This window comes from Typopeltis vanoorti, chromosome 13 (genome assembly GCF_054136105.1).
Source record: "Typopeltis vanoorti isolate ZY-2024b chromosome 13, IOZ_Tvanoo_1.0, whole genome shotgun sequence".
Lineage (NCBI taxonomy): Eukaryota > Metazoa > Arthropoda > Arachnida > Uropygi > Thelyphonidae > Typopeltis > Typopeltis vanoorti.
In genome coordinates, this window is record NC_143561.1 from 69383601 (window position 1) to 69397323 (window position 13723).

Below are 13723 nucleotides of genomic sequence, written 5' to 3' on the forward strand. Positions count from 1 at the left end.
TGAGTGTAGTAATTAAAACGATAAACTGGATACGCCTTGAATCATCGATAATTCAGTGCTTTGTTGGATGAATTGGATTCACAATACAACAGTTTGCTATATTGTTCGGAGGTTAGGTGGCTTAGTCGTGCCGTCGTTTTAAAAAGATTTTTTGAACTCCTAAAAGAAATTGACATGTTTACTTCATCCAAAGGAAAATTGATTCCTCAGCTCGCCGATGAAGATTGGTGCAAAGACTTTGCCATTTTAGTTGGTAACAAGTCACTTAAACATTTGGAATACTGCTCTGTAAGGACATGAACAGTTGATATGTCATATGTATGATTCAATTAAGTCATTTCTGGCAAAACTCTATCTTTGACAAACCCACTTGGCAAAGAATACTTTAGCCCACCTTCCTACACTTAAATCGATTTCTCGAAATAATAATGGTGTTGAAAAGTACATTCCTCAAATTGAAGAATTGAAAATTGAATTTGAAAAAAGATTTTCTGATTTCAACCAGTTTGAAAATGAATTATTATTATTCAGTTCACCTTTTTCAATTAATATTGAAAATGTTGACGAAGAATTACAAATGGAAGTAATTGAACTCCAGTTCCGTACTGAACTAAAAAATAAATATAACGAAGTTGGCATACCAAATTTTTATAAAATACCTCGGCAGTAAATATCCCAAATATAAAATTTATTGTGCAAAAATGTTATCAATCTCTGGAAGCACCTATGTATGTGAGCAATTATTTTCAATTTTGAAACTCCGCTCACGGATAAAAGATTCTCGATTAAATGCAACACTTCATATTGCAACATGAAACGAAAAAGCAGATATTGACATGTCAGTACAGAGGAAAACATGTCGGGTTTCAGGATCAAAATCAAATTAAAAAAAAGGACTCATAGATAAAAAAAGTTATTTTTGTAAGTCAAAATTATGTATTTAAGTAATTTTCTTAAAGTGTGAATAAAATGTAATTGAACTTATATTTTCTGAACTCTTTTATATTTTTAAAATTTAAAAATAAAATGGTTATAAATTTAAAATTTAAAATGGTGGTGTAACTCTTTACGTAAGTCGTAAAGGCCCGGCAACAAAAGGGCCTTTGTTAGAGCCTTTCTTTTTTTAGTTTATGCTTTGGTTCACAGAATAATATTGAATCGGCTCGTGTCAGATATACATCTAATTGACTGGCGCTGCGTTTGAGTTTGAGACCCTTGACGTAAACAGTACATTTATATTTTAGACTAGAATTTTAGTTTTTCGTAGACTAGAAGTTCACATTACGATATTAGTTCTCCTTCCGCTTAAATTTAAGTTATGCTCCGCTACATTCTCTGATTTAATCATTCATGGTTGTGTGTCTTTTATCTCTTTGTTTCTTAAGTAGATATGCAATTCTGGTTATAGCTGAAGTAAAATGTACGCTTCGCAAGGATCCTTTCTACAACGGTTCTTTGATGAAGACTGTCATATTCATTTTTCTTATCTTGCTCTCTTTCATGTCATCTCCGAATTACTGTTGACCTCTTCCTTCTACACAGTAATCTGACTGTGTTCCCCTCGTTCCCATTTTTGGCGCCTGGATAACATGACACTAATTTATCTTTCGGCTAGTCACGTCTTAAGTCTTATAAGTGTGTGTTTGTTTTCAAGGGCATCGCATAACAGCCGTGCTTTTCCTCAGCACTAGAATCCTAGTCTTGAATTTATTCTCATGAATAGATAGATAATGAAAAAGTTAGAATAGTACATAATTCAATGGCAATTATTGAAAAACAAGACTATGAATATATAATTATCTGAATTTCACTTTATTTGATCCCTCGTACATTAATTAAAGAGTAATATCGAAATTTGTACTAAGTCCTGTTTAATTAGGCGTAAGTTAAATAACTTAATAGTCGTGTATTATCATCTTTTTGACGACATAAAAGTTAAATATGCATGTATGGGGGGGGGGACCCAAATATTATCATTACAGAGAAAGTTTTTGTCCGCTGTTATTTTCCATTTTTTGTATTTTAAATTTGAAGTTGTTTTCAAATATTATATTACCCGAATGAACATATCAGTGCTTGTGACGTCAGTGATTAATGATGTCGTATAATCTTCTTTTCAGGTATTAGTCTAAATAATGTATTTATAGACAAGGAAACTGCTTTTTGGGAAATGAAAAATACCGAAATCTCTTATAAAGGTTTTCGCATCAGATGGGACTTGAATCCAACTTTTTCCGTACGCATAATTAGTAACTGCCCACCGCGATAAATGAAATTGCTAAATATGTCTCCTTTCATATAATGCTTAATTCTGACATTTAACGTAATATAATATAATGATTTATGTAACTTAAATTATTATAAATATAATGAGTGGTGTAATGAAAGTTAAACAATGTCAGCATGTTTAATGTGGAACATTTTTTCTTTGCATTCTAGAAGTTGTGCTTTCCAATTCCATTGTGGTATTGCTGTTTATGCATGTGAAATCGTCACCTTGTTTACTGGAAAATCGAAGTGGATTGGGAAAGTGATACGTCTAGTCTCCAGAGCAAAGTTTACCGTTTCTAAAATCGTTTATATACTACAGATTTCCAACTTTTCGCCGGTAAGATTTTCAGAAAATAAAATAGTGCCTACAGACATAAAATAGAATATGCAGCTTCAGAGCACATAATTTACGCATACTTGTCCAGAGAAAATGAATGAATGAAACTTAATAAAACTATCTCAAATGAAAATATAGTCTTTAAAGGAATAAATAGTCAGTGTATTATCAGCTGGTGATATTAACAGGTTGGGATATAGCGAGGATTATCATTTTTTATACACCCTCTGTCCAAAAAGAAACCGATCTTTTCGAAAATAAAAGAAACTAGTGGTGCCACCTGTTGTATATTTTTATTGTCGAAAGCCGCAATCTTCATTAGTGTTGTGTCAACTGATTATGACATTTGTTTCATTAGAAGCCGAGTTATAGTGCCAAGAGTGACAGTGTGTTTTGACGAACGGTCGGAAAAAGAGTTTCAAACAGACAGCTGCGATTGACTTTTGCGTTAAACTTGATAAAAGTTTTACCGAAACGCATTAAATGCTTCAAAAAGCATACGGTGTTGCATACTTATCTCGTACTCAAGTTTACGAGTGGTTTAAACGATTTCAAAAAATGGTCGTGAGACGCTTGAGGACGATGAAAAGTCGGGCCGTCCAAAAATGGACTGAGCGAAGTTAACATCCAAAAAGTGCGTGATTTATCAAAGAAAACCCGAGTTCGTCCGTGAGATTGACTGAAGATGAATTGGGGATTCCAAAATCAACTGTGCACAACATTTTAACCGAGAGTTTGGGCCTTCGTAAATTGAATTCGCGATTCGTTCCCCACAAACTGACCAAAAAATGTATCAATTGAACACTGTAAGGACCTCATTAAAACTGCTCGTAAGGACTCAAACTTCCTTGAAACGATCGTTACTGGTGAAAAAACGTGGTGTTTTGAGTATGAGCCCGAAACAAAGCGCCAGAGTGCTGAGTGGAGACCACTCAGCACTGAGTGGTGAGTGGTCTCCACTCAGCACTCTGGCGCTGAGTGCTGAGTGGAGACCACCAGAAGAGGGGCATCCGAAAAAAAGTCGCTTCGAGAAGTCAAAAGTAAAGACAATGCTGATTTGTTTCTACGATTCCAAGGGCATTATTCACAAAGAATTCGTTCCGCTTGGCCAAACGGTCAATGGTGAGTTTTATCTCGAAGTTTTGAAGCGATTGATAACGAGAATTCTTCGCGTACGGCACGAATATCGTGACGACCGTTCGTCAAAACACACTGTCACTCTTGGCACTATAACTCAGCTTCTAATGAAACAAATGTCATAAATAGTTGACACAACACCAATGAAGACTGCCGCCTTTCGACAACAAAAAGATACAACAGGCGGCACCACTAGTTTCTTCTATTTTCGAAAAGTTCGGTTTCTTTTTGAACAGAGGGTGTATATTGATAATGTAGTTATCGCAAGCATTTCCTGTTCAATAAACAGATATGGATTTCAAATATACAATTTAGTGGATACTATTCAGAATACATGGATTTGAAATCCACAAATTATTACAAAAAAAAAAAAAAAACATCACCGAAGTGATCTTTTTTGTAATATTTTGTATCTTACAAGCATGTGCAGAATTTTAAGTGTAATGCGGCTACTTTGAATTCTCTTTCGATAACAAATACAAATAAATCAAAAGTTTACGCTATATCTTGCTCGGATTTGAGTAGAAACATTGAAGTGGTGTTGTGAAATCAATCTCCATCATCCAACAACAAGAACTTATTGCAATTTCAAAGGGAAACTGGACTGATTGAAGTATACTAATAAACATTAGATTTTATATATTTATCCTCTAGTAAAAAAAAGAAGAAAAAAACGCCGCCGACATGATCATACAAAGTCAACAGATTACTGAAGTTCTTGGTCTCACACGGACTTTGGTTTCTGAGTGTACAATTGATCCGTGTTTGTCTCTACTTGTTGCTGTGGGTGTGAAGTAGTCATGTGTGTATCATCAGCACACAAAACCGTCGGGTTTCTTTTGAAAATTCACTTAGGTAAGTGACTCCCCGCTGGGATTCTGAGTACATCCATCAAGATGGCGTCTCCGACACTGGAGGCAGAAACGAGGTGTCTAAGCAATAAGTTGTTTACCTCAAACCTTGAAATATGAACATGATGACCTAGAGAAGTTGTTTTAAGACCCCGCAGACGATGGGGAAAAAAGATAAAGTATAGTAATAAAATATCTCCTTGTTTATCTTTCGATGTTTTAATTTATCTTATTTTATTTTTTTATTTGGCATTCTGGCTGAGTTCCATCAAAATTTACTTTCAAATTATGATTCCGAAACCTACGAAAGTGTAGGAAATTGAAAAAAAAAAAGGTTCGAAGAATTAGCAAGATATTAGGAACAAAGCAAGTTGTTTTAAGATGAAAAGGAACCGGCAAGATCGACTTTTTTTCCCCGAGAATAAAAGAATATAATCTGATAGTAATAATTCTCTTTCTCTTTCTTTTCGAACCAATAAAAAACGAGCCATCGTGAGATTTATAGAGGGATGAAGACCGGAACAAAGACCATTTACTAGCAAAATGATTACTTTATTACTTACTCCTACTCATTGCAAGGATAGACATTAGTTGCTAATAAAGAAGAATTATTGGTCCGAACTTGTGACCCAGACAGTCGCAAATTATATGTCTCCTTCAACGTTCAAACCCAACTCCGAATTCGGAAAAGGTTATTGCTCACTAATTAGATAATACCTAGGTTGTTATGAAAAAGGTCGACACTAGTGAGGTCATCTCTTCGTAAGTTACGTCACATTAAAGAACGAAATTATTGTTTGGCAGTATCAAAGTTGTGACCTTCCTCATAAGGCAATCTGAATAGATGGGATTTCTGAAAAGTCAGTTCCCGAAATCCATTAGTGGTCAACAGCAGTTTCGTTGATACAAAATGAAACATTTTTCATTTTACGCTAGAATTTCCTTGACATTTTGGAGGGTAAGTTCATCCATGCTGTTACTTTGTAGCTAAAGTTTCTTTGATTAAACCGATTCTTAGAATAGCTCTTTGTATGGATTAAGAAACCTCTTCAAATATTTGCGGTAAATAAATGGCATGTAGAATGTGAAGGTTCATTTAACCAGTGACGGTTGTGCCCACACACACAGAGAGAGAGAAAGAGAGAGAGAGAGAGATCTACCAACAACAGTTGACAAACTTAGTATCTGCCACAGCTGCTGCCATGACGTATTGAACTGGGTGGAGAATAAATGGTGTTTTTCGAATAGGGAATTGGCAAACATACGTGTCGACTTTTTTTTGTATAGAAAATTTGGCCTAAGTCCATTATCTTCCTCCTCTTTGCTCCCTCTCTTGCGTTATTTTTCCAGGATTATTTTCACAGAATTGCTAATCAAAGTTAAACAACTTGAGTGACGTCTTGTTTGCGATTAAAGATTATTTCCATTTTTTTTTTAATATTTTTTCTTTGGTTTAAATTAGACTATTAAAAGGTCTAAAAAGCTTAGCTTTTAATATTACAATTTCTTAACCAAGTGATGGCGCCAAACGGTTTAAAAAAAAAAAAAGCGAATGTCATTACATATTTATGATAAAAGTAAATTTGACACTAGTTGGCGCTGTTCAGACTCTTCCAGATAACATTAAAAAAATCCCAACGAAAAGTAACCGAATCATCCCTATAACATCCGGTGCACATTACAACATCCGATCCGTCATATTTCACTGGACACGATATCTACACAGGTGTTATAGAGATTATTTTTAGTAACAACGAATAAGCCGGGAGTTCTAATGGCAAGTTACGGAGAAAGGTGGGTATTATATGATGCACTACTTGATACGTATACATCACTCGTCAGGGTGTTGCTGACAATACGCAGAAAAACTTCGTGAAAACGAGACATTACTTGCAAATGGTGTACTTTTGTGTCTCATTTTGACACCAGAGATAGACGAGCAGCACGGTCACTACGTGATTGTAGAAACGTAGACTGATTTGCCTTTATGTGCCATAACTTCCTCTATCAACAAGGATCCACTGTTTTTTCTTGTATCATTTGTAGAAGGCTATTGAAAGATACAGAGAGTTTAGTACGTTTCCCACTTCCACTCGGCATAGCTTCGTTTTTTATTTGATACAGCATCAATTGTGTAACAGAAAACCTTTTAGTGGCGTTTGGCACATCATTGGAGCTGTTTATCTTTGCTTTTCAACAGAGAACCAACCCCTGAAATAAACAAGGTTATTTATTTTTGTTGAAAAACCAGAAGTGTATGCTGTGTTTATTTAGAATTAGACCACCGACTAAATATACTGAATGCTATCATGTTTCTTCCAAGTCAGTTTCCCAAAATATTCTCTCTTCTTTCTCTGTCTTTTTTCTGTTATTTCTCACCTTTTGATAAGTCTCTGTTGTTGTTCCTTTCAATCCTCTCTATTTTTGCTACATACCAGATTCTGCATTTTCTATATTTAGCCTATAAGCTTTCTTCCATTGTCCACACCTTTGCTGAAGTTCTAATTGTTATCTATACTTTATATTTTATTTTCACTAGTGCTACTTGCTTTTCCTGTTTTGTCCTCTGAGCTTTAATCCCATTTCTCCTGCCACGTTCAGATATCTTCTATTCCTTTTACGCTGAATCTGAGTGGAAAAAATTCAAGTAGAAGGATTATTCTCATAGTCTTAAGTTCTTCAAACAATTCCATCGAAGTCTTCTTTCCTATCTAATGAACAGGCTGGCCACTGGATATTCGTTTGTATGCTTTTCGGTAACAGGTGGATCAAACTTCGATCCTTAGCTGAGATGTGTCCTCAGTGCCAGGAAAATATTAAAACATTACGATGTTTCTTCGTAACATTCACTATAAAAGCATTGAACATAAAGGTATCTGTGTAATTCTCTGGAAATAGCATTAGCCCTCATAGCGAAAGATTGCTAGAAGAGAGTTCATTATAGATTCGCTTCTACTCGTCGACTAGAACTTTATGTAGGTCTTTTTTTTCAGCCAGTTCTCGATTTAGTCAATCCTTAGCACACGCCAGTACGATTTTCTTTTCTTTTTTTTTTCTTATTTCTAACGGAAACTGGCTTTTAAGTCGGCAATTTAACAAACAACTCATCTGCTGTACTCTCTCCCCGTGCTGCCCATAAAATCATTGAAAACCTTGGGCTCGGCTATGAGGGTTAAAGAACGGAGGTTTGCTGTCTATCGCTCTTGCCAAAGGATTCATTAGGACTAAAAGAGATCCGTTTACTCCCTTTGGGAATACAAGATAGAAGATTAATTTTCAATTTAAAAATTAAACAAGGCTCTTATAAATATTTTATTACAGAATAAAATCTTAGTCTCTTAAAATCTTCATTAGCTTACTGAATGTAATGTAAGGAGATTTTGGCTACTAGAGGAAAAAATAATTATTGAATGGGCTTTGAAATAGGCCATGTAAGTCCAAATGGTAGTACTGACATCTCTGAGAATCAGAATAGAGATACTTCTCCTTCCCACAGCTATTTTAATTACTTCTCATTTCAACTCCTAGTTATGGTTTTATTGGATATTTTTACACCACTACTTTTCGGTGCATCATTTTTGGAGCTATGATATCCAAAAAAAAAATAAATAAAATAAAATAAATAAATAAAATGGATTCTAAAGAAGAAATCTGACACCAATCAATTCTTGTATTCGAAAGCAAGAATTGATTGGAGAGTTAGATGAATTAATCTAGGACCATTCGGGTACCGCCAGCCCCATTTGTTATCAGATATTTCTGCTGTCAAAAAAACATCTTATCTTTAGTAATGCATTATTTAAACTTGATCGTAATCAAATATATATTATTCTTCAGATCTTCAATGTCAAAATAAGTAAGACACTTTGTAGCCAGGTTTCCCTTGTATCTCTTCAAAGTTTCAGCCACCAGCTGGTTTCCTCTCTGTTCTCTCACAATTCCTTTGTGTCGCTTTTCACATTTCTTTTGAAGTCGGTCTCTGTTGTCATGTCCAGGTGATTTGCAAACAAGATTTCCCAGCACGCATCTTTTGTAATTCTGTCATCAAGCACTCCGGTTGTGAAGATGAATAAAAACAGAATAAATATTATTCTTCACTTTAAACCAGTTTGGTACGCGAGTGCTCTGTTATTACAATCCTTGCTCTTAGTACATCGTTCATAATTTGACTTTCTTTTTTTTTAGATAACATCTTTTAGGTACCTTATTAATGCTTTTTAAGATCTAAAAATTCTTCCTACGGTATTCTACGAACTCCAAGTGCAATGAACTCACATCTCGTTATATTATTCAGAGTTTTATTCAAATCAAATTTTGAATACTAAGCGAGAATGACCTTTTAAATAGAGAGTCCCTTTCACACAAATTGTGCTACGTAATATTAAAAATATTAACATCTACGACAGCAAACTAAAAATATCAGAACTTTGTATAAAGAAACTTGCCAACCATGCAGATTCTCTAGTGACATCTTTTGATGCCACTACTGAAAAGACGATGGCTTGATTAAGTTGTGAGCTAAACTACAAGAATATTTATTCCCGTCTCACTGTAAAATGGGTGTGTTGAAGTGGCATTCGTCAAGCTGTCCTGTAAATTTGATAAGGCATTCACAGAAATGTATGAAATGTGATAACAAGCATTATGGAAAAAATAGCATTACAACTGTTGTCTTCTTTTCTCCCTACTCATGAGATTTGTCCCTCTATGATCGATATCATCCTCTTCCTCAGGCTGAAGAGCATCCTGATAGGGAAACAATTTCAAATACGTCGTGAAAATATAATTCATTACATCTGTGAGTTATATTCCCAAGCTGTTCTTCCAAAGATGTACACTGAATAGGTGAAGAAATTCGCTGAAATATGTGCAAATAAAAGATTATAATTTGAAGAAGATAAGGCTGAATAATTTGTACAGTGCATATTCTTTAATTCACCAATGTGAGTAGGAGGAGAGACCAGCCTCCAGTCTTAGTCATCACTGATAGTTGAGTTCATAACTACCCGATGATTTTGAAGAGTTTAGGGCAAGATTACTACAGAGAATTTTCTCTGAGTCGAAAATCTAAAACCCCGAGTTTTCTAGAAGAAAAAAATCTCTGGCCTGCACCAAACTCGGGAAATAGCTTAAAAAACAAGACATAGAAAAAAAAGGTTATTTTAGCCATCGACTAGAATCGAAGCTATAATAATCTTTATTTTTGTCCAGCATTAAACATTGCCACGAGGACAGGCACCTATGTGCTTTAATTTCCCTTAAAAAAAAAAAAAACTCGGATATTTTAGAAGCTACCACGAATCTGAAATAAAAAGTAATTGCCGCAGCCTGCATTAAATCCAATTATACTATCTACTGAACTCAATGTTTTAATAATAACACACTATCAATCACACACTTGGTGCTTGACTGTTATCTAGTTACATAATTCAATTAATCGCATTAGTGTTTGCAAAGGTATTTATGAAGTATGAATAACCGTGATGAGATTTAAATCATTTAATAATCTCGATAACAGCAGATTTTCGGCTATCGGGCTGATAGGCGTAAAATGGGCAAACTTGACTTAAAACTTCCGGGTGACGTGGAGCGTATCTAAATAGATAAGAACGTTTTTCACGATTAAAATAATCCGTTCTAATCTCAGAAATCCATCATTGTCATCTGTGCTTAAATTCTCTCAACTGGAAAAGTTAATTGACCCAATAGATAAATGATCAGATACAGAATAGCTAACTTCGAAAAACAGAATAACTAACAGCTAATGTTAAAGAACTCCCCGAATATTTACTATGCCTGATACTTTGCTCGTTTACTATTATCGAATTTTCAGAACAGAAGGCATTTATTTTGTTTGAACTCGAAGTATATACAACGAAAAGACAGGCGTTTCAAGTATTGTAATGTATTTATCTATTTACATACAGCGCTTACAATAACAATATAAACCTGGACGTTATAGGAAGACTTTTATGTATGATATACTCTGCAATAGATTCGAAGCCCTTTCACATCGACTAAGGTAGGGTAAAATGGCAACGTATTTCTGAATTTCCCATTTTGATTCCATTATATTCATGGGATAACAGTTCATAACAACAGTTTAATTAAAAATCTTATATATTGTTCATTTGAGGTCTTATAAAAGGTTCTTATCATAGACAAGTTCGAACCCGGTCTTTCCAAACATAGGGTATTGTTATGACCAACCTTGTGTTCTAAATATCTCATACGTGTGCAGAGAGCATGAAATAATAGTCTGAATGGATTACGATAGGGAGCTGATACATACATTCATTATTTTCCCCCAAAACTACTGGGCCATCTTTAATTAGCCATTGGTATTGTTTGGAAATTATTAAAAAGTTTGACTAGAACACTTCAGCATACTTGGAAAATGACGGAGAACACATTATAGCAATCGGTTAAAACAGATATTATGTCAATGTGTGCTTCATCTTTACAAATACTGTCGGAGATCCAGCACAATTGACCATAAAGCTTGTACAATCTGCAGGGAATTGTTCAGCGTGGTCTCACACGCCGAGCTACGTGACATAACAGTAATCATTGCGAAATGTCGATTGGAGTTGGTGTGCAGCCATCATAACCGGATACCGGATTGATGGAAGGAGAGTAAATAAATGCCATTATTCAAGAAAAAAATTCTTGATCATACATTACTTTTTCATTAAAATTCTCTTGTCTGAATCTATCGTCGAAGATGTCACTTTTATTAAGTATCGGTTTTTTTCATTGTTTGTTTCGTAACATGCAGGATGACTTCTGCAAAATTCTCCATTATTCAATACTTTGACATTTAATTTTATTGTTTTGTACATGAGTGTCACATTTCGATGTGTAACACATTTGTAACTCGGATGCTTTTAGCCGACTAATCATAGGAGAAAAAAAAGTTTCAAAATATTTCAAAAAGAATATTCTTCACATGACTAGATGTATATCTGCTTTCAAACCATCTTAAAACTTGAACAATTTTTATAATGCCTTGCAATTTCAAAGAGGAAGCCGGAGTATAGATCAATTTTTCTTTCCTCTCGTGTATTTCCATCCCTTAACTTCTTTTGTTTCTTATAGTGATATATTCTTCCATTTTGCTTAATATCGGTAACCTACATTGCAGATGGCGCTGTAAGCAAATGGCTTACCTTCCACTAACCAAATATGTGATATATGTACGGTGAACTTATGGGTTCCGGAGAGGCTGTCGCTTGATGATTATTACGAAACTGAAAGCATTTCCCCTGCACTAGAAATTATATAGAGAAGTCACAAAGCAATAAGGAACCAATAGCAAACATAATGGTGAAATTCAAAGCATTTAATTTTGCATTAAATCTAACCACATTTGTTCTTTTAGGAACAACAAACAACAGTAGAACAAGAACAAGAAACTCAGTACTTTTCCTCTTCGCTGGATTTTAATAATTAGATTCTTTCTTTTTTTTTTTCGTTGAACTTCGAAAGAACAGATGACGAATTTTTGATGATAATATGCGTCTTGTCAGATAGATGACTTCAGACTGCTTGTACGGGCTAAAAGACTTGCACTGAACTGGTTTAATCTGTCAGGAAGTATTTCAAGAATTTCTTTTTATTTTTAAAGATGCCAGTCGTCTGCATTTTTGTTTATCAGGATATTATAAGTTTATTGCCCTTCTGTTCTTTATTATCTAAAGTTTTTCGAAGTGATAGGAAGTTCAATTATTCACACATACGCACACGTGGTTAATACGAAACAATCAGAAGTGTTTAAGTTTACAGAGAAACGTGGTCTCGAGGTGAAGGTGACGTATTTATGACGTCACAGTTCATGCTTAGCGCTTTTCTGGTTTCTTTCGAAAGAATATTCGCCTCGTTGATAACAGCCATGTCGTCGTCGCCTCTTTCGCCTGATTTACGGCAGTCGGTTTCATAGCGATAACATAACGGCGTCAATTTTCCAGTTTCTATTTTTGTTTCTCTTATTCATCCTGCCATTCCCCACTCCAACTGTTAGTGTTAGCAGCACATTACTGGAAGTGACATATTATACTCACCACATTTTCGTTCGTCCTCCCCTTTTTCGCAGTGGATTATTCCATCACAGTGGAGCGCTCTATTGATGCAAACAGAAGTATTCCCGCATGGAAATTCTTCAGGGTTGCAAAGCGTTCTTCCTGAAATTAAAAAGAAGAAGAACGATGGTCACAAAATAGATATTTTATCACGTTTAAGCAATGAATTAAACAGCAGTAACTTTAGAACATTAATAAAGTGTTGAACTGTATTCCAATCCGGTGCGTGACAATGGTTTTAAAGAAGGGTGAAGGGACCATCTACAGGTCAACGTCGGATACTTTACGCTTGGGTAAACAAGTTATACTATTCTAAAAGGTGGAGCTGATTAAAGCCCTTAATTCTTACGGATGGGATTAGTATGATAATTCTTCGTTAAATGACGCTATTAAGTGGTCCATAAAAAATGTGGTTTTATGGCAAGATACACATTATAAAGTTCAGATAAACAGTGATTGCAGAAACTCGTCTGGAATAACAAACCAGAGAGAAACATCCATAAGTTCCCAGATTGTATTTATTTTATGCATAAAGTAAGGGAATATTAAATGAAAATCAGATATTAGTTTGAATGTGAAGAATTTGTGAATATCAAATATTACTCAGCTCCTGTTGCTTATAAAGTAAAATTTTAATGTGTATTAGTTTCATGATACGAGGGTGGTCTGAAAAATTCTCGGACTAACAATGAAAAAACAAATTTATAATTTCAAAATTAATTTTTTTAACATAATCTCCCTTAAGACTAATACATTTATTACAGCGATGCTCCAGCACCATTATCTCGTCAATCTAGTGGTTCTCAGTAAGACATCTGCAAAATACCCTCTACAGCTGCAATCACCTCTTGATTCGCAGAAAAACGCTGACCGGCGAGGAAGAGTTTTAGTATTGGGAAGAGATAGAAGTCAGAGGGAGCCATATCTGGGGAATAGAGTGGATGTTCCAACAATTCATAGTGCAGATGCCTTAATTTTCACATTGCCAAGACACCTTTGTGGGCAGGTGCATTGTCCTGATGGAAGATGATTTTTTCTTCTGCAAACCA

At 34.9% G+C, this 13723-nt stretch overlaps 1 protein-coding gene across 3 annotated transcripts in view; it reads right to left on the bottom strand.

The window, feature by feature from the left end:
• The window catches only part of LOC150100267 (relaxin receptor 2-like), a 94001-nt gene that overhangs the window by 35791 nt on the left and 44487 nt on the right, over positions 1-13723 (bottom strand). For all 3 annotated transcript variants that reach the window (XM_090402449.1, XM_090402448.1, XM_090402447.1), the window contains exon 2: positions 12657-12776. Coding sequence is in view for 2 of the 3 variants with exons in the window: in XM_090402448.1 (XP_090258574.1) it covers positions 12657-12776 (120 nt within the window). In the remaining variant the exon portion in view is untranslated. The remainder of the gene's footprint in view (positions 1-12656; positions 12777-13723) is intronic.